A 26,442-nucleotide genomic window follows, 5' to 3' on the forward strand; every position below is an offset into this window, starting at 1 on the left:
CTCTGGAGGATGTGTGAGGGACAGAAGTTTTCCACACCCTGCGGTTGTAGCATTTCCCAGGCTGTGAGCACTGAGGAAGCCACAGAGGAAGGGATCCTGGAGGTGACAGGGCTGCACCACAGCCTCGCCTCGCCTTGCCCTTTGTCACACCCAGGTGACAAAGTAGATAGAAGATGCTAAAATTCTGAAAATGATCTTCACCTCCCGAGTCTGGAGAAACTATAAACGCACGGGGGACAATCTGCACACAACTCCTGTTTTCAAACTGGATCGCACGAGAAAGGGATCTTCCGTAATGCTTGTGCATTTCTATAAGTCGTTTCGGTGGAAATTCCAGAACTTGTCAAAAGCAGCCTGGAAAAACATTGCCTCTTCCCCACTGAGGGGCAGCGGAGATGCCTCGAAGTTCAGAGACTAGTCCAAGGTCATATGTGTGTTACATGGTGTTTCAGACCCCTTCCTGCCCAAGTGTGCAAACACAATGGGAATAGCAGCAAAATGAGGATCTTCATTTCGGTAGGAAAAATGTAACTGTATGAAAGCAGAAGCCTTCCTCAGCTAAACAGATGAACCCGAATCACATTTTGACCACTAGCTCATGTGTGTCTGGGGAGGGCTGGTTGTCACCAGCATTTTGAATGAAAGTAATTCTTTAACTCACCTAGAATACAGTAGTCCTTATTTTTTCTTACACAACAGAGAACGTCAAATCATATAGTGTTTCCTGTTTGAGGTTCGATGTAGGGACACCCAAAGGCAGCTTATCTTCACCAGGCTCTGCCATGTTTTTATTTTCATTGGTCTTCGTGTAAGGCAGTTTGATGTTTCTTTCTATTCTGGCTTTCCTTTTTCCTGTCAGAATGGACTGCAACCCGTGTGGACAGTTTCTTTAGAATTCCTCACTATTGCCTTTATTTCTAATTTAAGGTTTCTGTAGCACTGCTGTTCACACCATATTTTTACTTTCCCATGCTAGGGACACTGTGGAACCTGGAGCGAAAGTCAAAGATTGGGGATGGAGGTTTCTTAGTAGAATAAGCTTTGCTAATGTGTGAATGAAAGAATTGATGTGCCTGCAAACCTTTCATCATGGAGAGGGGGGGAAGTGTTCCTTCAGGTTTGTAACCCAGTATTTTGCCTTGAATCATAAATTGTAAAGGAAGTGGATTATATAATCTGAAAACCTAAAATCTTAAAATCTTTCATTTTATGGGAATAAATGAGACTCAGGAAAAAAAGCTAGGGTCCTTGTAAGTATGTTACTTAGATTGTTTCCTTACTTGAAATTGTTTAAATTGTTTTCCTAATCCCTGCAATTATGATCTTTAAAGGGTTTTGTATTTTAAGAATTATTTGAAGTCATTTTTCTTAGCAATGCTTGGTTGGAAATGCATAAATATTTGATGTAGAGTATTAGAAATGTGTTTGCATGTATGTATGTAAACCAAAGGGGTTTTTTCTTTTTATCCACCCCACATAGAAATGAAATAGAAAAATGTGATGAGGCCCTCACCGTTTCCTGTGAGCTCTTTGCCTCTGTGAGGGAAGAGCACATATTCTTTGATATGAAAAAAACCAATATTTTGCAAACACTTGAACTGAATGATCCCCAAAGGGGATTTCAATTGATTTCATTTCCCAATGCCAAGTGTCTCTTCACATGCATAATCCCAGGTAGAGGCTTGTAGGGCGTGTCTCAGGGTTTTCTTCTTTCAGGCAAAACCCTTTATTAAGTTGTCATCACATCATTGGGCAAAATGCCCCCCCCCCCCCGCCCCTTATATTATTTCTAGGAATGTTCTTCATTAGAAAGCAACAGATCTGCCTCCGGACCTCAAGCAGGAGAGAGAGAGGGAAAAAAAAAATACACACACACACAAAGAAAACTTTCCCAAATTTGCAGTTTTTCCTAGCACTGAAAAACAGTCTGGTGATTGAAAAGTGAGAGTAATCTCTGCAGGCAGGCAAAGTATGCAGCAAGTACTCTAGCCTGGGAGACCAGGGTGGTTCTGGAATCTTGAGCAAATTACCTAAACTCTGAGCCAGCTTCCTCAGTGGTGGAGAGAAAGGATGAAAAGCGCCAAGAAGCATGTCAGCACCCAGCCCACTGATTCAGCAGAAGCCAGGATGCTGCTGGGGGGAGGCCCAAAGAGAAGAGCTCAGTAAGCAGAAGAAAACCCAGGGTTCCCGAGTGTATTCCTCCTATAAGGATGAGTTTTAGTGTGAGGGCTGTGGATGCCCACATAAGCAAAAATATGTAGCATTTTTAGTTCCCCTGTAATATGAACATTGGCTTTGTGAGACAGAACAAGGAATTGATCTGTTAAAAACCACATTAGAAATTTTAGCAATAAACTTCAGTCCATTCGCAAAACTGGGAAACTGAACTATTGAACCAGTGTTTTGAGGGAAGAGAAATGTCTCCACATGTAATTGATGATACATCTGGAAACTTAACAGTAGAAATGGAACCTATTCTAAAGGTGGTCTTAGAGAGAAGGGGAAATTGGCATCAAGGGAAAACCAGAGTCAGAACCTTGGGGAATTTACAAAGCCTATGGCAATCTCAGGTTTTACAGATGAGGAAACAGGTCCAGAGAGTATTTTTCTCAAGGCTACTTAACAAAGCAATGCATTCTTTTCTGGACCTGTTCTCCTGACCTGTTAACAGGTAATACTTGGCCCTCTTTCTGTGATGGGTGATTAGAAAGCGTCGAGGCACCCAGAAGCAAAGCTGTTTTACATGGAGCAAATGATGTTGGCTGCTCTTTGGGTCACCAGGCTAAGAAGACGCTTCTCTCTGCTCCATAGGGTAACCTGCTTTCCACTTCATGCCTCCTTCCTTTGTCAGTGTTAGAGTAAATCGGACTGCTCGCCATTCATTCACAAGCACCTGGGTATCAGCATCTGCTCCTGACTTACCCTGTCTCCTTTACTGTGAATCTTGTCTCCCCATCCAGTCTTCCCTGTGAGATCATCACCCCTCCTTCAGTAAAGGCTGAGCACAAACCATGTGCTCAAGCGGCCCCCTCCCACCTCCCAGCTCTGAATCAGACAGTCACATCACATTCTTCTCTGTGGGAAGTTCTTAGTTTCCTTTTCTTTTCTTTTCTTTGTAAGAAAAAGCTATGGTGTGAAAATAGTACGTTTCAAACTGGTTGCTGTGGTAGGTAACATAACTATTTTTTAAATGGAATAGAAAGACATAAGAATGTATTACGTATTTTAAGTCTCAGTTTGGTGAAACTTATTTCTGTTGGCATGTGCTTACAAACTCATGTGTTAGTATACATAAATTTGTGTGTGTGTGTGTACACATGTGCGTACGTACATTTGTGTACCAGGTTATAACGTATATTGTATTTCTTATGGTGGATCCTGGTCAGAAAAAATTAAGACCCTTTCTTTTTTTCTTTCTTTTTTTATTTTTAAGGTTTTATTTATTTATTTATTTGACAGAGATCACTAGTAGGCAGACAGGCAGGCAGAGAGAGAGAGAGAGAGAGAGAGGAGGAAGCAGGCTCTCCACTGAGCAGAAAGCCTGATGCGGGGCTCTATCCCAGGACCCTGGGATCACGACCTGAGCCGAAGGCAGAGGCTTTAACCCACTGAGCCACCCAGGTGCCCCAGATCCTTTCACTAGAACAAAAATACTGTATTTATGTAATACTTATTTATTGAGCAACTGCTTTGTGTGCCATGGGTGGTTGGGATGGATCAGAGAGTAAAGGAGACAAAAGAAAATTGCCCTTTTGGAGCTTACCAAGGGGAGAGACAGAAAGTGAACATAAATAAACAAGTGTTTTGGAAGGAGAAAAACCAAATCAGGAAAGGGAGTACAGAGCAGCTGAAAAGCGGCCAACGTGCGGGATCTGATCGCAGAGGGAGAGGAGATGACAGATGCGGTACATTAAGAAGCTAGGGTGTGTGAACCGCAGTTAGGACTGGGGCTTCCACCTAAGAACTGGGGACTCATTGGTGCTGCCTATATCCGGTCACTTGGACTTCCACAAGGACCTTAGAATAGCCTTTAGCCCTTAGGAAATCAGATCTTTCCTTAGTAGAGGATCATGGGACACCATGTACTCAACTGTGAATTACCTTTTCATTTGGCTTCCTGCTTCAGGACAGGAACCTGTGTCTGATTGTCCCTGAGCACATTTGGCAGCGCACTTAATAGATTTGCAATAAATAAATATTGAGGGAAAGGGGGCGTGAAGGGTGGTTGGCTTCACTTAAAGGTACGGCTATGCTAGAATATTCCTAAAAGTGGGGCTGGGTCAGCTACTGTTGGGCCAAACAGCCTTAGAAACTGAATTAGTATTGACGGCTCTTACAGAAGCTTCCTAACTGGTTTCTTTAAGAATATGCTCAGCAGATGTTTAGAATGTTTTTAGGCACCTGAGGGTAGGAATGTTGTTCGTTGCTAGTCAAACTCTTTGCTGTGATTAGATAACATTAGAGTGTAATAAATATTAATATAGACATTCTACTATCTGACTTCGCCTATAGGAATTCATTTTACCTAGGTAAATCCTGATAACTGGTTCTTGGCAGATGTGTGTGTTTAACATTTGTTTTTATTAATGGCGAAAAGAAGAGGTTCATATTCTAGTTTATAGTCTGTTTTTGAAAAAAGGAAAATAGTGGCGGATTCTCTTTTCCTTCACACAAATATATTTATGCTTCCAGTGTGGAAAAATAGTCTTTTAATTCATGCAAATGAATTAAGAAGCCTTTGATAGGTGTTCCTCACCCAGCATGGGGAAGGTGGAACAGAGAAGTTGATGGGGTGGAGAAGGGGGAATTGGGGGCCAGAGGGAGAACAGATGAAGAGCTTGAGGTGTGAGAGAGCCTGGTGCCTCCTGGGAACCCCAAGGAGTTCAGTAAGACGAACAAAGCTTGCATTTGGAGGCCTTCCAGGAGCCAAATGGATAAGGCAGAGGCCAAATTAAGAAGGCTGTGGGTTTGTTGAGTTTGAATTGTATCGGGAAGGTGGTAGAGAGTCCCTGAAGAATTAAAAACAGGGGAGTGACGTAAGGAATTATGCTCTGCGTAAAAGTGAATCCAGGGGCTCAGGGACTCTTGGACTAGGATAGATTTGTTGTGGGTAAGGAGGGGCAAAGCTTCTGACAGAATTCAGTTGGGAGACTCTTGAGGTAGTCCGGAAGAAGGAGTTCCCGATGCAAGAATACAGAGAAATGTCTGGCTGCCTATCCTTAAATTTACCTAGAGAGCTTCTTTTAAAAGGTACAGCCTGGGTCCTCCCTAGACTGAGAAAATCCAGATGCCTGGGAGTGGATGGTGGTTGGTGGTTTTAGGAAGATTACTCCCCCTACGTGATGCCTCCTGCATGCAGGACTGGGAGCCACTGAGATCAAGGTTTTGAAGCCGTGGTTTGCTTCTCCAGTGGGCTGCCCTATGAAGCCCACCTGCCAAGGACACATGGGCCATTGGTGCCCAGGTTTGCGACAGTCCTGTAAATTGGCCACCTCAGTAGAGGCTGGAGAATCGGTACGAATCCTTTTCCCATCGGAGGGAATCTGTGTGATCAGGGGAGAGAAATGAGTTTTGTTTGGGATCAGAAAATAACCACCTGCTTTCACACAGCAAATGCACTTCTCTGTGATTGTAAAAGCATCAGCATTTCTGTGGGTATTTGGCCACAGGTCTGTCCTATTTGGAAGAATCCAAGGAATCTGGGATTTTCTTGCATTCCTCCAATTCCTGAGACTTTAAGCGACACAGTCCATGTAGCTGTGGCATGTGCCTTGCGTCCTGATTTTGGTAGCATGTTGTCATGGAAGACCGAGAGAGCCTGACGGGTTCCCACTGTGAAGAAAGCACAGAGACGTGGAAGTAATGCCATCCTACTTGGACCCCGTTACTGTTGCTCAGCCGGTTGAGATCAGTAGGTTCAGCAGAATGATGACGGGGTTGGGGGATTTCTGTTTAACTCACTGTTGAGGGGTAAGAGGAAGACAGGGTCATCCCATCATGCCGGGAAATGTGCAAATATGGGCTCATGGTTCCCAGCCTTACACAAAAGGGTCTTCTGGACCGCATTCATCTTACACAACTAACCACTAAAGCTGGTTCCAATAAATATTTCCTGTATTTCCTGTTTCCTCCTTAACACATTTGTCTGTTGTTTGCTCAGAGAAAACCCGGGCATTAAAGTGACATTGTATTTCCATTGTACTCTTGGTTTCTGATGGTGTTTCTGCCCGGTGGAGAACGCTTTGTAAAAATCATCCTCATAGTTGCATATCCTAAAAGAAAATTTATACCGTTAGAACCAGTTAGAGGCCTCCAAAAACTGGTGTGGGGATTTAGTGACTGAAGTCATGCAATATGTCCATGGTTTTAATATTTTAAAGGCACTCATTATTATACATTTTTTTAAGTGAAGGGCCTGTCTTGCTCATTTCTTCTTCTTCTTCTTTTTTTAAGAGTTGGGGAGGGGTAGAGAGAGGATCTTAAGCAGTCCCTGCCCAGTGCAGAGCCCGTCGGGCTCTATCTCCCAACCCTGAGATCATGACCTGAGCTGAAATCCAGAGTTGGATGCTTAATCGAAGGAGTCACCCAGGAGCCCCTGTCTTGCTAAATTCTATGAGTCTTAGTTCTTTCTCTGCTCTGGCATTTGAATGTAAAAAAAGAAACCTCATTTTAAGAAGTTATTTCTCTGCTTATTTCCTCATCTCTGTATTTTGGGGATATTAGTAATCCATGTTTTAGGATCAATGTGAAAAGTAAATGAGTTAATATGCCTTAAGTGCTTAGACAGGTCCTTGTACATATTAAGCACACAATAAAAGCCAGCCATTGATAGAACCATCAGGAAGCATCTGGGAGGTCTGCCTAGGGGAGGCAACATTTGGGATGGACCTTGAAGGATGAGTAAAATTTGACACTGAGAAGATGGGAGATTATTTCATGCCACGAAATCCCGGTGTTATATGGGGAGGTGAGCATTGAGTTTGCTTTGGTTTGGAGGTAGAGTGAGAACAGGTAACTGGAAAAATGAGGTTGCATGCCACATGGAGAGCTCAGAAAAAACACGCAGAGGTGTTTAGACTTGATTTTCTAAGCAGTGGGGCTCTAGTGAAGTTTGTGAGGGAAAGACAAGATCAATCAAGGCTTTACATTTGGACCTTTGATGAGCCAGGTCTGGTGGATGGTTTTCCTGAGAGAGGAGAGCATTTGATTGGGAGACAGGAAGGAATGTAATGGCTTGGATTGGGGCACGGGCTAAAACTGGAAGGGGTGTTCTGTACCGGACTTGGATATAGACATGGGTTTATTTCGTGTTAAATAAAATGAAAATACTGAGTTGTTAAAAATCAGTGCTTAGCTTGGATTGTTACTACCATTTTCTCTTGGTCATTGGAAAAGGGGTAGGAATGAAGTCAGTAGTTGTTCCATTTATTAAAAAATCAGTGACAACTTTTTATGGTTTTCCAGTGCTGTCATTCTGATTTCTACAGAAATCAGTGTATTTCTACAGAAACTGTGTTTTCATTTGTTCTGCAGCCCAAGTTTTCACGAGTATGCTTTCTTAAATGTCAACCAGATACTGACTTGCCTCTTTCCCATGGTTTCACATCTAAAAGAAAGACAGATTTTCATCTGTTTTAGGGTAAGGAAAAGGAGGATAAAATTTCTGGATCTCAGTAGTTCTTGAAAATACTGCTTTTTAGCCATCGTAAGCTTTTAATTAGATTATCTGCTGAAGATGCAAACCTGTGCCTGTTCACATCATTTATTTCTATCCAAATGGCCCTGAGTAGAGTGGCTGTTTGGATACAGCTCTTTAAATGAATCTGTGGTCATTTGGGAGCTTTTCATTTCCTTAGTGTTGGAAAGTGAGTTAAAGAATGACAACTCAGCAATAGGCATTTATGGGCTCTTGTACTCGCTCCGGGCCTTAAGTGAGCAATATATATGAGAGCACTTGGTAATTTGTGAAGTAGTATATAAATAAATGTACAGATTTTTTAGAAAAATACCTTTGCATCTTACATGCCTCCTGGCGGGAAGCCATTTTAATCAGAAAATCGGGAACATGCTCTAAAATTGTGGCAATATTGGCTGAAGTGTGTCTAATTAAGGCTTTTTGTGCCTGTGCTGATCCGATGTCATGTCTGAATATAGTCAAAAACAAGTGGATGTTGAGAATTTCAGGTTACCATTTACTGAGTAAAATATTAAGAAAGCGAGCGAATTTACTTTTGAAAAATCTATTGTTCAGAGTCTAACAATCTGTTCCATGGAAATAACCTCTAAATGGTCAGGAAGAGTGAGTTATTTAAAAAAAAAAAAAAAATTTTTTTTTTTAAACACTTAGCTTTTTTTTTTTTTTTTCGTATCTATTTTTGAGCAGGGACCACAGACGTAGAGAAAAGTTTTCTCGTTCTTTGAAATAAAACGTTGAGCTTTTATATGCTTTTCCAGCAGTACAGTTTCCTAGAAAATGTTTATGATTTTTCATAAAGTTTTCTTAATTCCTTTCTGAGACAAGGTGTGCATATTAATACATAAAAAAACAAGTACAGGTAATTGACACTGGACGATTCTATATATTCTTTTATTCTGCGCAAACACTGAGGTTCTTCTACATGTCTGTCACTTTTCCTCCAACCCCAAATTCACTCCTGAATCTCGAGTTTAGAAATGCTGCTTCATCGTCACACTAGAAAGATTCATGAAAATAAACTTAGCCTTGCCATTTATTTCCTCTTGTGCCTGCGCTGTTTTTAGTCTGGGTATTCACTGACTCATCAGAAGACAGCAAGTTGTTTTTCTCTTTGGATGCTCTAGAAGGACAACCCTACTTGCTTTCATGAATTTGAGTGTTCTTAATGACCTTTTAAAGGCCAAGGAACTCCTGAAATAATAGGGGAAAAATGCTTCGAAACCATAGTTACTAGACAAAAGTGAGCTATGGCTGCTTCTCCTAATACAGATTATATTAGCCTCCATCTGGCTCAGAGGAGAGCTCTCTTAACGAAGATTTGAATCTGGAATAAATTAAGCAGTGTTAAGACACTTATAAATGAATGAATCACCTTATATACCGAAGTACTCCAATGGCCTGTGGAAGGTGGGAAGAAGAGTTGAAAGAATATACTTTGTGCCAGCAGAGAGAAGCTAATGAAATGTGCCCCGGACCACCTCTGTGAGTCAGTTTTTACGGGATTGTAAATCCATGCTTGAGTGAGTTTGAACACAGTGTGTCAGTGCTCTTGGCCTTGCTGTTTATCAATATTATCTACAAGATGTTAACCACAGGGAAGTAGGGCTTTATTAGGCATTTCATCCTGCCAGAATTGTGGAATTTATTGACTTAATGCCCTCTGGGTCACCTGAGAGCCGGGGCCTCTTACTGGTGGGGGCACTGAAAAGCACATTGCCCCCACGGCACCCGGGCCTTTTCTGCTCATCCTGTTGGGGGACAGACAGAAGATCTCTCCCTTTGGTCAGGTTAGTTCTCTTCCAGGGTGTCACCTGTCAATGTCGTGAAAAGTAAACCAGGTTAGACCATTTAGGTTTAAGATTATTTACTCCATCTTTAACCTGCTTGATACGCCCTATTTTTATGATCGTTTGTAACCTGAACACAGAAGAAGCACAGTCACCTACTGCTAGGACCCCATTCTTATTTTTCAAGGAGAGAAAAGTAAAAATGCATTTTTTAAAAAATATTTTATATATTTATTGGACAGAGAGAGAGAGATCACAAGTAGGCAGAGAGAGAGGAGGAAGCAGGCTCCCCGCTGAGCAGAGAGCCCGATGTGGGACTCGATCCCAGGACCCTGAGATCGTGACCTGAGCCGAAGGCAGCGGCTTAACCCACTGAGCCACCCAGGCGCCCCAAAAATGCATTTTTTAAACTCTGAAAAGGTGTGCCATATTTTAAACCATTTGAGTTAAGTCAACTTCACGTAGGTATATGTGTATTTATTTATTTTGCTTATCCATTGTCAAGAGACGTATTTTGCTTGTGTAACCAAATCAGAGTTTGTTAAAGCAGCAAGCATGCTGAGGTGCCCATGACTGACCTGTCTGTCTGTCTTTGGCTCTGTTACAGAGATTGAAGCCAAGGAAGCTTGTGATTGGCTACGGGCAACTGGTTTCCCCCAGTACGCACAGCTTTATGAAGGTGAGTGGGGAGTCCTGTTTGTGGCTTGTTTTTTTTTGTTTATTTGTTTTTTTTTTTTTTTAATCATCATATTCATATCCTTGGTTTATAATACTACTGATCTATTATTTATTTTCACACATATTATTACTCATTAAAATATTTCATTAAGCAAGCAATGTAGCAAGTCCTAAGACCCCCCCACCACTCAAAGCAAAAGCTAGAACCTTGATAATAATGTACCCATTAGATCCCTCTGCCACCCCCTCCCAAAGCAACTCATTCTGAAACTTCTGTAATTCCTTGCATTTTCTTGCTTTGCTTTTATATCGTTTTATGACATTTTTGTAATATATATATTTTTATAAAGTTGGTTTTACCCTTATAAAAAGGGTATTGTGCTCTGTGTAATCTTGTAGGACTTCGTTTTCTTCATTTCTTCTGACACTTACATTAAGATTCTTCTATACTTTGTGTCCCCCAGGATCACTTGCCTTGACTGCCGTGTAACAGCCTGTTGTTTGTGGATCACAGTTTACTCACATTCACACTCTGCTGGGTGGGCAGTTTGGCTTTTTCTGTTTTGCTTTTACATTCTGAAGGCTTATGAACATGCTCACACAGTTTTATACTCTCGTGGTACATCAGCAATAATTTGCCTGTATTTGGAGGAGCTGAATTACTGGGTAACAGAGAACACATATGTTCAGTTTTATAATGTAGATTTTTCGAAAGCACCTGTACCGATTTTCACCCCTACCAGTGATATATAAAGATCCTGTCTGTCCATGTGCTCTCAACACTTGATATTGTCAGGCTTTAATTTTTGTCAGTCAACATGGATATACTTTGACTTCCACTTCTCTCATCATGAATGGTAATACTCATTTCTTCCTATCATCTGGCAGTCTGTATGTGTTCTTTTGTGAAATGTCTGTTGCCCGTTTTTCTCATCCCTCAGTTGCACTTTTCGTAATGATTTCTAAGAGCTCTTTATTCTAAATAGTAAGTTTTTATGGGTCATGTGTTACAGATGTGGCCCCCTAGGTTGTAATTAGGCTTTTTACCTTGGTTTAGATTGTCATTTGATGAATATCCTTTTTTCTGTGGCATTCAGTATTTTAACTAGGGAAAATGGACTGTTAAAAAAAATAAATGAAGATCAAGGCTGAAGGCATACTCCTTCATTTTGTCATCAGTGCCCTAAGGGTCACTCAGATGCTGTAACGGTGGGAGAAGATCTCCTAAGGCTTGGCTCTTCCTGAACCTCTGGCTGCCTGGGGTGGGCAGAGCAAGCGTGGGTGTGGTGAGATGAATAGGCTGTTCATTTACATGGGCCTTTTATCACACTGTATGTAAAGTCATGGAAAAAGAATCATAGTTCTGAACCAGTGAACTCCATTTTTATGGATAATTTTCAAGCAAAGTTCGGGTGAATAGTGAAGAGATTCCTAAACTGACTAAGTTGAGTTCCAGAGCTGCTTCTACCTTGAGCTTTCTTGGTTTCCATAACTTTACTGAGATGATGACGCAAGATGTCTCTCATCACTCATTCATTCATTCATCTACCCATCCCATCCATTCAGCCAACCAACAAGCCATTATTAATTCTGCACCAACAGGGATGCCCAACACTGTCGTAAATGCTACATATTTTATTAAAACAAAAACATAATTCCAATATCCAAGAAGGCCTTTAAGGGACTGCCATAATCTCAAAAAGCATAGTTTTGGTTAATTTACATTTTAAAAATATGTCTTTTTCATTACTTAAGAAGGAAAGGGACACTAAGAGATAGCCACCATGTGATGAAATTTCTAAAAGATTGAGTTGAAATGTTGTCGCTTAAATATTTTCACCAAAGATGTTCAGCTCTTCTCACAATAGTTTTAAAATCATGTCTTTTATCCTTCTCTTCCCCTAGAATAATGACAATCAAACTACTTCCTGTAACAGTGACATTGGGCTCTCAGGGAAGCTAGTGCTCTTTGGCAACCTTCTTTAACACATGAGCAAAAAGCCCATGCTAAGAGTGGGTGTAGTTTGTAAGCTTAGAAGTGCCAGACATGATCAGCAGGTTACCTTGAGGAGGGATACTGAGTGGGTGGGTGGGTACTCCCCAGAAGCAGATCAGGCAGAGAGAGACCACAGAGATGGTTTTTATTTTCCTCGCTCACTCAGCTTCATGAATTCATTATCTAATTTACCGTACCTGGTCTTCCTCATGGTAGCCCAGACCGAATGTGTGATATTTTCCCATGAAGTTGAATTCAGAATTATTTTATTGCTAGACTGTGTAAAAGATCTTACTGTTCATACATTATAGAGAATATTTCCAATTCCTTTTCTTTTTCTTGTTTCTCCCTCTCTCTTTTTTTTTAAGGGGCTTGGTTAACCGCATGTTTATTATGCTGGAGCTGCTTATCTTCCCTTTAGAGAGGATTCCTGACTTATTAACATTCACAGTATCTCTGTCTTTCAGAAGGGCTTGGCTCTGGGGAGGGCTGGGGAGGCACCACCATCCTATCAAATTCAATTCACAGCTCCACTGGAGATGGGAAAGGGTAATTGCATTTGCAGTGGTGGCAGTAAGGTGGCTGTCCTTTTGTTCCTTTTGTTCTCTTGTTTAGAAATTAAATTTCCTTCAATTATGTTCATTTTTGGTGTTGATTTGCTGCCAGGCAGCACTTTCTTATGAGTGTATGTTTGCTAAGACTCCTTTCCAGTCTCTGTCTTACTTCTTAGTGAATCCTAAAATGCAGACTGCATTTTCACAGGATGTGTTTGGGGTCTCTTTACATTTACAAATCTTTTGAAGCGTAAACCTATTTGGGGGATATACTGTATATTGTTCTGGGCGATAATTTCTGCTCTCCTGCCCCTGTCTGTAGGGTGAGTATAACACACTACACACCAACCCACACATTCCTTGTCTTCCTGTTTTGCTTTATTTTGGTCTTTGGCAATTTATACTTCCTGCCCTTAAACTCAAGCTGGAAGATGAAATCCTAACCTGAAGAACTCTGAGAACTTCTATACATCAATAAATTGTATCTTTTAAAAGCTGGTCCTTTCAAAACAGTGTAGGCAAATAAAAGCAACTGAATTACTTCACTTCTCTCTTACATTTAGTTTCTACCTACCCTAGATTTTGTTTGTTTTTTTTAAACAGAATCTGAAAGTTAATTTGGGATCAGAAAGGAATCTAAAGGACAGTTCTGGGTACACGAAGTTAGAATTATTAAAATAACACGGTCCTGGTCTCCTGTACACTTAATAGACGTGAGCTTTTCGTTTACATATATAGATCAGATGTTACCCTCTGGGAGTATTAACATATATTCTTTAGTGTCAGCTCTATTACTTAGTACTTGAAAGTTCTTAATGTCTGCTCAAAGTGAAATAAAATGTGACAACCTTCAAACAGTTTCACAGTCTGCCATATTCACTAATAGCTAACATTCACTATAAGCTTACAGAGTTGGTCCATAAAATAGAGAAGAGAGAAATTCCTAAGTACCAAGTTTCATGTATTTCTTTGTTAAGTTTGGGCTGCTTCATTGGTCTGCCTATGTTATTCAGGTAACAATAAAGAACTCTATGCCTTCAGAAAAAGGAATTGGACTGTAATGATGTTGTTTCCAACATTTAAAAAGAAAAAGAAAAAAAAAGATGCTCTTAACCATTGTCTCTAGGAAGTAGATTGTTAAAAATAAGGAGCTCCATCATGAAACCGTCACAGTCAACCCAGGAACTAGAACAGGACTGATCACTTGTATCTCCTGGGAGCCTGAGAGCCCAGTCTATCCCTGTACAAAGCATTATTAGCCATTTCAGAGGCCATGGGGTTGGTTTTTTTGTTTTTCTGCTTTGTTTTTGTCTTTGTTTTTATTTGGTTATGCTAATCCCAGTTTCCTGCTGTGCTGATTTATTGCCCCCATTCCTGACCTACAGAGGTGCACCAAAGAACTCCTACTCACCATATTATATAAGCGTTCTACGGGAAAGACCAATTATACCCTAATAGCTGGACTCCTTAGAGGGTAACTTGTTTTTATCTAGTGGCAATTCCAGCGCAGTTGTAAATTTCCACAGTGGTGCCACGGGTCGCCCTCCCCTCTTCTTGAATGTATTTATCAACAAGGGATAAAAAAGGGAATTCTTCTATTGAGTTGACTTTTTCCCCCTTTTTCCTTTTCGGTTCTGATATAACTTCTAGTATTCTAGACTATTGAACTCTCCTACAGCTTAAGGGATTTGGGATCCCATTGTTCTCCAGCAGCTTTGTAGCTAGCCCTTTGTTTTAGGGGGGAGTTATATAAACTCCTGAAAAGCCATATGGAAGTACTAATATTTGTTTAAAAATAGCATATCCTGAATTCTCTTTAGCTTTTGATGTCATGCAAATGGTTAGATTCCATTTCCTACCACTTGCCATTGTTCTGTAGACCTTTCCTTGGCTCTGTTTTCCCTGACCTCTTTCCCCTGATCAAATGTGAGCAGACACACATGGAAAGACAACAGAACAACAACCACCACCCCATTTAAAGGAAGCATCCTTCTGGTGTTGATTCTGGCCGAAACTATAATTTACAGCAGGAATCTGTTGCCTGCTGATTTGTTCCAAGGTGGAACAGTGTTTTGAACCACTTCTCTGACAAGGAGGGATATTTGAGTCTACAGACCACTTTACATCTAAGCTCAGTGAGGACACTGTTGGAATTGTCCTAAGTTGCTTTATTTTCCCATAGCGCTTGATAGGAAGTAAGGAGAAACTACTTTTTTTTCCCCTCTGCTAAACTGGGCTAGATTGGCAAGAATTTAGGTGTTCAATAAATACATGTTTCTATTTTTCTTATAGATCTTCTGTTCCCCATTGATATTTCCTTGGTCAAGAGAGAGCATGATTTTTTGGACAGAGACGCCATTGAGGCTTTATGCAGGTAAATGGAAATGTTTTGAGTGGTTTCGTTCTTTCTTTCTTTTTTTTTTTTAAGAATGAGGTTATCATCAAAATGGTTTTTGCTCCTGTTGGCTCTACTAATTAAGTCAGTTGTTTGATTAGTGAATGGTTATGGTAATTTACTTGATTGTAAGTCATGGGCCTTTTAATTAAAATAAGTAACACCTTGTTATTTCATATTGCCATTAAATGACATTGCCCTAGGAGGCCCTCAAATAGACCATTCAATGTTCGATACCATATGACTGCTGAAACAGAGACTGTTCAGATGGTCTGGAAACTTGGAACAGGGTAATTGAGTGTACAAGCCCAGCCAGATACTCCAACAGAGTCATAGCGGCTGTTAGATTGAATGAAAATAACACACTGAGAGGAGTATGTGGGGGGTGGGGAAGTTATGGCTTGCTAGAGTCAGGAGAACCATTGTCTGAATTCCAGAGAAGCTTCTGTGAACCTCTTCAGCTTCCCCAGGTACCAAAAAGTAACAATAGGATTAAATAAGGTTGTAGACAAACTCAGCCCAAGCCTTTAAGCTACAGTGGATGGGCAGTAACTGAGCATTGATGTGAGCCGTGCCTAAACCTGTCAGAAATTCGTTGTGCTGGTGGGTCTTTGGGCTGAGGGGCAGCCGGGGGGGTTCGGTGAAGTGAAAGTGATAAAACGTGTAGCAGACGATGACGAAACACCAGTGATCCTCTCCACCTCTTTGTGACGTGTTACTCATCTTCGAGTTGTTCATCCTTCGTCATTTTCTTCAAAGCCTTCAAGCTATAAAAGCTGAATTCTGGGGAAAAGGTATACTCAGAAAAAATCTGCATATTGATTTTATGTATAAAATTTAAATGAATTTTCTTTCATTCAGTACTTATTTTAACTTAGAAGAACACTCTTAAGGTAGAACGACCCTGAGAATTTATTAACCCCTTTGTAGGCACAGAAAGCGGTAGCTCAGGGAAAGTATAATTTTTTGCCTTTCTTCTGTAATGCAGTGTTTTTTGAATCCACTAACTTAAACCGTGATTGTAGGGAGAAACAGGGAAGATCTTCAGGATGGTGTATGAAAGAGACTAGTTCTTGTGGTTGAAGAAAAAAAGAGTGCCACATTAACCACAGAAACACTGTCACTTTTCAAATCCAATGAAACGGCTGCTTAGAAATGTCCAGGGTATGTACACATTTTCTGAAGGCAGCCTAATCCCAAGTCCCACACTGTAGTGTGTAATACCAAAGCTATGTCATCGGGAACGAGAGAATGTCACGAATGCAGTTTGGGCGGGAAGAAGTCAACATCTGGAGTATAAACTACCCCAGACATTTTTTAAATGTTTTAATGCTTAGCTGTTGGATAGAATTCATTTATTTTTCAATTCATCATTGGTGATAACGCATATAAATGAGGTCACTCATAACATGGATCCTAGGAAATATTCATGCATTGAGTCAGATCACCCATTTCACACATTTTCTGCCACTCAGTGAGTGGGCCCTCTGAACAGCAGCAACAGCTTAGGAATTTCTGGGTCATAAAAATATCACTACAACACTGCAGCCCAAAGGGGTCATGATTAGATTCTTGAATACTTTTTTTTTTTTAACCTCAGTTTGAAATTGTGTCCCTCTCTGATGAGACGGTCATCCTCTGCCCTTTGTGATTTTCACTGGCTCTCTATTCTGTTTGAGAAGCTACCTCCCTTTAAAGGGAATAAATCTGTGTTTCAGGATCTTTTGTGAAAAGACAAGACTAGGAACAGCTAGACCTTCATCTGTATTTGCACTCTGCAGTTTATGCTGGGTTGGGTTTCTGTTTTCTCAGATGCAGAGAATGTCTCAGAGGTTTAGTGTAATAAGGTAATGGGTGTTAAAGGACTTTGAAAATTATTAGGCCCAAAACGGAGGCCCAGATTTGAATATGTTGAGAAAGTCCCGAGGTTGGGTTTTCTCTTCAAAAAGGAAATCCTTCAGAATTCATACTAACAGTCATCAACTTGTTTGTAATAGAAACCCCAAGGGCTCTTGTCCATGTTCACACAGACTTCTCAAGGCAAATGATTGTCCTTTTGAGAGACCTAAACAAATGTTCTAAAGAAAACGATGAGGCGGGTGCCTGGGTGGCTCAGTTGGTTAAGCAACTGCCTTTGGCTCAGGTCATGATCCCTGAGTCCTGGGATCAAGTCCCTCATCGGGCTCCCAGCTCTGCGGGGAGTCTGCTTCTCCCTCTGACCTTCTCCCCTCTCACTCTGTCTCTGTCAAATAAATAAATAAATAAATAAATCTGTTTTAAAAAAAAAAAAAAGAAAACGATGAGGCATCTTCTTCTGAAATGCCGTGCTCGTTCCTAGTTGTCAGCACAGTGGCGGGCGTACCTATTTGACCGTTGATGGGATACTCATGTCATGAGCTATGCTCGCCTCTTCCACATAGTCTCTCAGCCTGTGGAATTGAGGACCAGTAAATCATGAAGCTGTGGTGCGGTTTGACAGTTTTGTGATTTGTCAAGTTCACTCCAGACTGACAGACTTCTTACAGGCTTCATCTTTTGCCCTGTTGAAATATTTTGAGAAGTTCATTTTAAATATATACGGTAAAATTGTTACAGAAACTCAGGTGCAAAGTTTTGCTTCATGAAATACTGTTAATCATTAATTTTAACATTTTTACCCTAAACAAAACCTGCTAAAGTTTGTTTTAAATAACATAATTATTGGAGCATCTGGGTGGCTCAGTTGGTTAAGCATCTGCTTTCAGCTCAGATCGTGATCCCTGGGTCCTGGGATTGAGCCCCACGTCAGGCTCCCTTCCCTGTTCAACCGAGGGTCTACTTCTCCCTCTCCCTCTGTCTCTCTTCCTGCTCATACTCTCTTTCTCACTCAAATAAATAAAATCTTTTAAATAAATAAATAAAATAGTTTTTACATGGTTTCTCTCTTCTGCCACCCTCCCACACACATGAATGTTATAGCTGCTTCCATATACACTTTAGTGTTCTGCTTAAAAGTTTATTATATGGATAATAATTGATGATCTCTCAGCAGTCTACTTAGGGCAGAAGACACACACTTATTTTCTTTTTCTTTTTATGTATGTATGTATGTATGTATGTATTTATTAAGATTTATTTATTTTAGAGAGCGAGAGAGCACATGAGCAGTCAGGGGAGAGGGAGAGAGACTCTCAAGCTGACTTGGCTCTGAGTACAGAGCCCGACATCAGGCTCAATCTCATGACCCTGAGATCACAGCCTGAGCCAAAACCAAGAGTTTGATGCTTAGCCAACTGTGCCACCAAGGTGCCCCCCGACTTAATGTTTTCTTGAGAATTATGATAATACTATTTAAAAAAAATATATATATATATATATATATTTTTTTTTTTTTTTTTTGAAAGAGCACACAAGCCAGCGGTAGGGGCAAAGAAAGAAGGATGGAGAAGCAGACTCCCTGCTGAGCGGGAGCCCAAAGTGGGGCTCAGTTCCAGGACCCCGCGATCATGACCTGAGCTGAAGGCAGGCACTCAACCAACTGAGCCACCCAGGCATCCCTCATGATGATATCTTAATACAAAGTTTAGTAGTGACCAAAAGTTACAGCTATGATTCTGAGTTTTGGGGATTTGGATTGCTCACCAAGTTTCTTGTACTTACCCGTGTAAGGGATTTTTGTATTTGTTCCTTTTGAGAGATTGGCTTTGTCCCAGTCTTGTTAGTTATGCTATATAATCCAACCCCAATGATAAGACCAACATCCTGAGGGGGTCACATCAATATTAATACTGGGGGAGTGGTTTGCTTGCCTTAAAGCATATACAGATAATAATGCAAACTACTGTTGGAACACCTCTTCTGAAATGATCTTTGTCTCCGAGCACCTGGCTGGCTGAGTCAGGAAAGTCTGCAACTCTTGATCTTGGGGTCATGAGTTCAAGCCCCACGTTGGGTGTATAGATCACGGAGATGATCTTGTCTCTCTAGCTTCTGAAAAATGTTCCATATCATTGTTTTCCTTTGGAGGTAACAACTGACTCCTATCAACACACCAAAGAATTACGTAAATAAGGCGATAATCATACAGTGATAAGTTCATATCCCAGCTATCGTCTTCAGTCTGCACTTTGTTGTCAAACAGCCCTTGAATGCCTAACCAATGTCAAACAGCCAGCCACATAGTGGATTTCAACTTTGTTACTATTTCTGTTCTATTAAAAGGAAGTAAATTTTTAAAGCAATTGCGCTAATTCCAAGAAAGTATCTTTTAAGAATTAGAACAATTCTTATTTGTCAGGTCTTACTTGGAAAATTGTTCCTTTCTCTTTTCTTGCATGTCTCTTGTACTTGTCCCTGTTTTCATTTTGCATACGAGGCCCAAATACCCGCCCCCGCCCGCTTTGCTTTTATCAGAGTGCCTGCAGCTTCCTGTGGCGAAACTCAGGAGCCTTTGGTGGCCCACCTTGTATCCCTCCCCCTTCAGAGCAGGGTACAAGTTGCCTAGCAGATAAGACTGACACATTCCTCTGGAGCTGGGCCCCTGCGAGGGCCCAGGGGGGTTGGAAGCACCACGCCTTCTGGACAGATGGTGCATCATCCTAGTTGCCACTCATTTGGGGAATCATACTTAGGGTATAAACCGCTCTGTGTATTAGCATCAAATAGAGATTAAACTTTGGAAAAAAATGCAGGCCTACGGTTTTTGAATGTCAGAGCTGCCATGTTTTACTCTTGTGGCCTTGGACAAGATTCATGACCTCTCCAAACCCCCATGTCCTCACTTATAAAAGGAAGGAAAACAGTAGTATCTGTGCCATAGAGTTGTGAGGACCAAGATGAAATAACACAGCACCTGAGCCGGAGCGAGCCCTCTTTCGTCGAGCTCTGTTTCGTTTCAGTGTGGTCCCTCTCCGAGTAGCTAAGGTCTCACCAGTGGGCATTCTTTGGAGGTCCTGGGAACAAATGAGTCTTACAGAAGCCCCGAGAAATAACTTCTAGGCTTCAAAATCAAAGTGCCATTAGTTTGGTGCTACCAACATAAAGATAATGTTGTCCATCATAGAACTGGCCTCCAGAGTCGTCTTTGTTTGACTCAAATCTAGAATTTGTGAAGTGAGCCCCTCCCCTGCTGCCAGAGGCTTCCATGCCTAGTAAACCTGGTTATAAACACCACTCAACCATTAAAACCCAAATGAAGGCAAGTAGGTATTTGATTACAGGTTTGATTAATGAAACCCAGACCTAACACTAACTGTAACCATTCCGGATTCTTTAAATCTTGAAAACATTTGAGTACTCAAACACTGTGGGTCTAAGTCATTTAAGTAATGCATGCCCCTTTAGGGAGGGACCTTATATCCACTCATTTCAAAGTTAGGGCTTTTTCTTAAGTTATTTGTTTTCTTTCCCTCCCCATCAACAGAGAGAATTTTTCTGAACACAGGCAACAGAGGCGTTCTGAGCTATCTTTGTTTATTCTGTAAACAGGCTACCACGTAATCTATGAAATCAAAGGCAGTCTTATCAGCAGGCAAAAATACTTTCTGTCCTTGTGCATCAAGTTGTTAGACAAGTTGCAAGAACAGAATCCCAAAGATAAAACCTAGAAGCAGTCTCCTGGTCAGTTTGAATTTGTGTGAATTAAATTCTCTTATCCTGTGTAAAAGGTAGAATTGCAGTTATGGGAAAAACTGGATAGCTGAGCGTGGAAGACAGCAGATAATGCTGAAGGTTTATTTGAGGAAGACTGAGTACTGGGCATCTGGAAGCTGTTAGGGCTGTCATTCACACTTCTACAATACCATGTATTGCTGTGTATGGAAAGGCCTTCTCTTTTTAGCTATTTCATTATTTCCTGATGAGGACTTTTGTTTTGGGGTTTGTTTTCTGTTGTTGTTTCTTTTCTTCTTCTTTTATTTTATTTTATTTTATTTTTAGTATTTCATTTTCAACAAATGAAATTATTTCCCTAATTAGCAGGGGTAAAAAAAAAAAAAAAAAAGTATTCAAAGTAAAAATATCACTCTTGTTCCAAAAAAGAATCTGATTCAAGTGCTGATTCATGAACTCTGTTGTAACCCTTGAAGCTGCCGTATACAAATTTTTTCAGTAACCATTTACACTACTGCTGTGACTGTCCCAAACATTATCCTGTCCCATACAGGAAGTTATAAAAAGAATTGGGATATCAAATAGGCACCAATTTCCTTACCATGTAAGGACTCACTACATTTTTGAACAGAGTGTCTAAGATTGTTATGTCTAAAACTTGGCTTATTTTTCTATTTAAATTTTGCTTTGAGGTAGAATATACCATTTATTTTTATTTACCAAAAACACTGTTTGGTTCCTTGTTGCTGTTCCCGTTCCTATGAAAAGAGACATCACTGGCTCTTACTTCTTGGCACTATGTGGCTCTATCTAATGGCTCAACCGAGGGACTCTTGGAAGAATAAATTTCCCATTGAGACTTGTTTGTTCTGTGAAGAATAAGAAGCCTCTGATAGTACCATAGCAAGATGTCCTTTTCCTATAAAACACTAGTACTCAATCTAAATGAAGAAGTTTAAGAAACATCAAGATATTTTTAAACTATTCACCTTGTAAAGATGTTTTCTAACACTGTTCTGAATTATGGAATTATTTTTATGGAATAAAGAAATTCATTAAACATGTCACCTGTCTTGAAAAAAATATTTATCTACCCCTCCTTGGCTTCCTATCTTTGCTAACATTCTTTCTTTGCCCTGTAGGCGTCTAAATACTTTAAACAAATGTGCAGTGATGAAGCTGGAAATTAGTCCACATCGGAAGAGAGTGAGTATGTAAAATGTATAATAGCATGGGAGGAAAGCGGGCAGACCAAAAATTGGATTGTGTTTTGTAGGAGGTTTTGTCTCTCAAACTCTTAATTACTTCCTTATTCCAAAAATCTATGTACATTTTTTCATGTACATAATCCAGTCAGGTTTACCCAAGATCAAGTAGCCTTATGTAACTGAAACCAGTCCTTGCAGCTAGCCGGTAAATTGAGGTTTCCCTACTGTTTTGTTTTGTTTTTAATGAGATAAAATTGACACATGATACTACTAGCTTCGGGTGTACAACATAGTGATTCAGTATTTATATCTATTACAATGTGATCACCACAACAAGTCTAGTTAATATCCATCACGCAGAGTTATAACATTTTATTGTTGTGGTGAGACTTTTTAAGGTCTCTCTTAGCAAATTTCAAATATAAAGTACAGTATTATCAACTATAGTCACCATGCTGTACATCACATCCCCAAAACTTATTTATTTTGTAACTGAAGGTTTGTACCTTTTGACCCCTGCTCTGGCAACCACTAGTCTGTTCTCTTTGTCTATGAGGGTTGTTTTTGTTGTTGTTGTTTATTTTTTTTTTCAACTGTTTTTGACAGGAACAAATCATCTATTATTTTTTGTTGTTAATTCCGTGCCCACTACAGATTAAAGGAAGGAGGCTGAGGAAATCCCAGTGAATCCTCCATTATGCCCTTCAGGACTTAAAGCTAAAGTTCTTTGGAAAAACTCTCTTTCTTCCCACATGTAACAGTAACTGTGTTTCGGGGCTGCAGGGCCGGAAGAGAAGGCTGGCTTGTGGGGTACTGAAGGATGATGGGAGCCCCGAGGGAGGAAAAGAGTTGGGGGAGACGGAGGGGAAGGGCAGGAGATCCCACACATTCTAGGCAAATGGTGGTGCATAACTTCTGAGTATGAAATGTGAGGCCTTTTATGAGCCCTTAAGAGAAGAGGTGGGTGTAGTCCTGGGAGTGAGTGTCACAAATTAGAGTAAACAGGAATCAGGTTGGTCAAAGAACTTATGTCTCTGACTATTCAGAGTACAAGTTTTAATTATCCTAGAGTTCCTCACTTGCAACAAGCTGCCTTCTTGGGGCAGTTCAACCTTTTAAACAAATGAGCTGGAACCTCAGCACCCACTGAGCTGTGGAGAGGAGTCCGTCAGTCAGCGTGGGATGCTCTCTACTCATTGTCCTGTGAAACGTGGGTCATGTGACATTCTCCACACCGGTGGGAAAGACCTGCACCCTTCGAATGGTGCCTTTTGATACCCCGCCTAGAGGGCTCAAATGCAATAGTCTGTCACGCAACATAACCCAGAGTCTCACCCATAAATCAGGCAGAGTCAGCAACGACGTTACTTCACGTTTTCGAATGTTCCATGCTGTCAGGACTGGGTATTTGTGAAGCCTTGTTAAATTGCCTGGAGCATGTCTGAGGTTGAAACTTCACAGGACACGTGTGGCCTTAGCTCCCCACCCCGTGTCTGGTCAGGGAGGGAACAAAAAAGACCAGGTAAGAAGCTGAAGTGTCAGACTGAAAAATTGTGGGGGCTTATCCCCTTGCTTGGTGTCTTCACTGGTCTGTTAGGAGATGTTGTACACTCTTAGGGTGGCTACAGATTCTGGTTATCATTCTTCTTAAGGATTTGAAAACTACCTTTTTTTAATTGCAAAAGAGACTATAAACACATGCTATCAACAGACCACAGAATTGGAGGCAGACCAGAGGGAGTCCTACCCGTTGCTGACTCCAGTTCCAAATATTTTGCATGCCTGGAATTTTCACAGATCTCAAGAGGTTTCCTCTGTGAGCCATTAAAGAACAGCCTATAGATCCAGCAGTTTCTACAAAATAACTCTTACTTAGCCTGAAACACCCGGGCAGGCTTTTTCCTGAGGTACATCTTTGTAATGTAAAAAAATAATAAAATCATCATCCAATCAAATAATAACATAATAAAATAAAGATACAAAGGGGGAATTGACACCAATGGCATATTATGAGCCGCGTCCTGGGCCTCCGGCCCGGGCACGCATCCCTGCTGTCCGCCAGTCCCAGTGATGAATGCCTCCATTCTGTCCTTGCAGAGCGAGGACTCGGACGAGGACGAGCCTTGTGCAATAAGCGGCAAATGGACTTTCCAGAGGGACAGCAAGAGGTGGTCCCGGCTGGAAGAGTTTGATGTCTTTTCTTCAAAGCAGGACCCAGCCCCCGGGGCCCCCGATGACACCCCCCTGAAGAGCGCGGCGAGCCATGAAAGCATGCTGACGGACCTCAGCGAGCGCCAGGAGGTGGCTTCGGTCCTCAGCCTCAGCAGCACGGGCAGCCTCCCCGTGCATGCGCCACGCGCTGGGGACACAGCAACACCCCGCACGAACTCAGTCATCAGCGTCTGTTCCTCCAGCCACTTAGTGGGCCACGATGACTCCTTCTGCAGCCTGCCCTCTCCCAAGGAACTGTCCAGCTTCAGCTTTGGCATGAAGGGCCACGAGAAGAACGCCAAGTCTAAGACGCGCAGCCTGTTGAAACGCATGGAGAGCCTGAAGCTCAAGGGCTCCCACCACGGCAAGCCCAAGGCGCCTTCTAAGCTGGGACTGATCATCAGCGGGCCCATTCTGCAGGAGGGCATGGACGAGGAGAAGCTGAAGCAGCTGAACTGCGTGGAGATTTCCGCGCTTAACGGCAACCATATCAACGTGCCCGCGGTGCGCAAGCGGAGCATCTCCAGCTCCACGCAGACCAGCAGCAGCAGCAGCCAGTCGGAGACCAGCAGCGCTGTGAGCACGCCCAGCCCGGTCACCAGGACACGGAGCCTCAGCGCCTGCAGCAAGCGGGTGGGCATGTACTTAGAGGGATTTGATCCGTTCAATCAGTCCACATTCAACAACGTTATGGAACAGAACTTTAGGAACCGCGAGAGCTACCCGGAGGACACAGTGTTCTACATCCCGGAAGATCATAAACCTGGCACTTTCCCCAAAGCCCTCTCCAATGGCAGTTTCTCTGCCTTGGGGAATAACAGCTCCGTGAACTGGAGGACCGGAAGCTTCCACGGCCCCGGCCACATCAGCCTGAGGAGGGAAAACAGCGACAGCCCCAAGGAGCTCAAGAGACGCAATTCCTCCAGCTCCGTGAGCAGCCGCCTGAGCATCTATGACAACGTGCCGGGCTCCATCCTCTATTCCAGTTCGGGCGACCTGGCCGACCTGGAGAACGAGGACATCTTCCCCGAGCTGGATGACATCCTCTACCACGTGAAGGGCATGCAGAGGATAGTCAATCAGTGGTCGGAGAAGTTTTCAGATGAGGGAGACTCAGACTCCGCTCTGGACTCGGTCTCTCCGTGCCCCTCCTCTCCTAAGCAGATACACCTGGATGTGGACCACGACCGAGCCACACCCAGTGACCTGGACAGTACGGGCAACTCACTGAATGAACCCGAAGAGCCCTCGGACATCCCGGAAAGGAGGGATTCTGGGGTTGGGGCCTCCCTGACCAGGTCCAATAGGTGAGACTCTTGCTTCCCTCTGGAAATTGGGGGAGGGGGGGCAGGGAGGGACTGCTTCCGTCCTTGTGTGGGGGAAATGGGGTCAGGTGTGGCATTTGTAGCCCTGCTGGTTCCCAAGAAAAGTGACAGACCAGGAGATCTAAACATCCAAAAAGCATAGAGACTGTTTAGCGGGTACAGTGTTTCCGTTGGGAAGGAGGATGTAAGCCCTGGGGGTGACTGCTGGTGATGCTCGTGCAGCAGTGTGAAGGTGTTCAAGGCCTCTGAGCTGTACACTTGGTGGTGGTGTATTTTACCCCAGTGGGGGAAGGGAAAGAATGGGATGGAAGTTGAGTCCTCTCAACTAAGACGAGACACCAGCGAGCAGCCACTGCGGGTTTTGCCTCTACCTGTTGAAGAGCCCTTCTTCTCACTCCCTCCCCGACTCTCCTCCCGCAGGCACAGGCTCAGGTGGCACAGCTTCCAGAGCTCCCATCGGCCGAGCTTAAACTCCGTGTCTCTGCAGATTAACTGCCAGTCGGTGGCCCAGATGAACCTGCTGCAGAAATACTCGCTCCTAAAGTTAACCGCCCTGCTGGAGAAATACACACCTTCTAATAAGCATGGCTTTAGCTGGTAAGGGTTAATTAACTGTGCTCAGTCAACTAACTGGAGGGGTTTGGGGTCAGGTCAGTTCCTTGAAGCTGTTCCAACTCCGAGTATGTAACAGTTCTGTCCTTTATGGATACCTTTAGACGATCACCCAAATTGAATGTCTGCATTCTTGAGGCCCTATTTGATGCTGCTCAAGCCAGTTGCACTTTAGGGAATAAGCAGTGGAATTGCTTGAATAAGTTTCAGCTCTCTTGATTGACAAATTGCTGGTTGTTGGGATGACTCTCTCACACTGTGGAGCTGCCTTCTTCCCAGGGTTTGGCAGAACCTACCAGGGCACCTGGGTGGCTCAGTAGGGTAAGCATCCGACTCTTTTTAAGATTTTAGGGCGCCTGGGTGGCTCAGTGGGTTGGGCCGCTGCCTTCGG

General features: G+C 42.3%; 1 protein-coding gene across 5 annotated transcripts in view; it reads left to right on the plus strand.

Moving 5' to 3' along the window:
* Window positions 1–26,442, plus strand: part of DLC1 (DLC1 Rho GTPase activating protein) — a 426,333-nt gene that overhangs the window by 386,408 nt on the left and 13,483 nt on the right. For 4 of the 5 annotated variants that reach the window (XM_059156107.1, XM_059156108.1, XM_059156109.1 and 1 more), the window contains 5 exons: window positions 10,091–10,162; window positions 15,004–15,085; window positions 21,838–21,901; window positions 24,001–25,421; window positions 25,860–26,036. In XM_059156107.1, coding sequence (XP_059012090.1) covers window positions 10,091–10,162; window positions 15,004–15,085; window positions 21,838–21,901; window positions 24,001–25,421; window positions 25,860–26,036 — 1,816 coding nt within the window. Of the gene's footprint in view, window positions 1–10,090; window positions 10,163–12,904; window positions 13,012–13,659; window positions 13,688–15,003; window positions 15,086–21,837; window positions 21,902–24,000; window positions 25,422–25,859; window positions 26,037–26,442 lie in introns of all 5 variants that reach the window. The other variant, XM_059156112.1, reaches the window with a different exon arrangement.

This window comes from Mustela lutreola, chromosome 18, assembly GCF_030435805.1.
Source record: "Mustela lutreola isolate mMusLut2 chromosome 18, mMusLut2.pri, whole genome shotgun sequence".
In the NCBI taxonomy this organism is placed as follows: Eukaryota; Metazoa; Chordata; class Mammalia; order Carnivora; family Mustelidae; genus Mustela; species Mustela lutreola.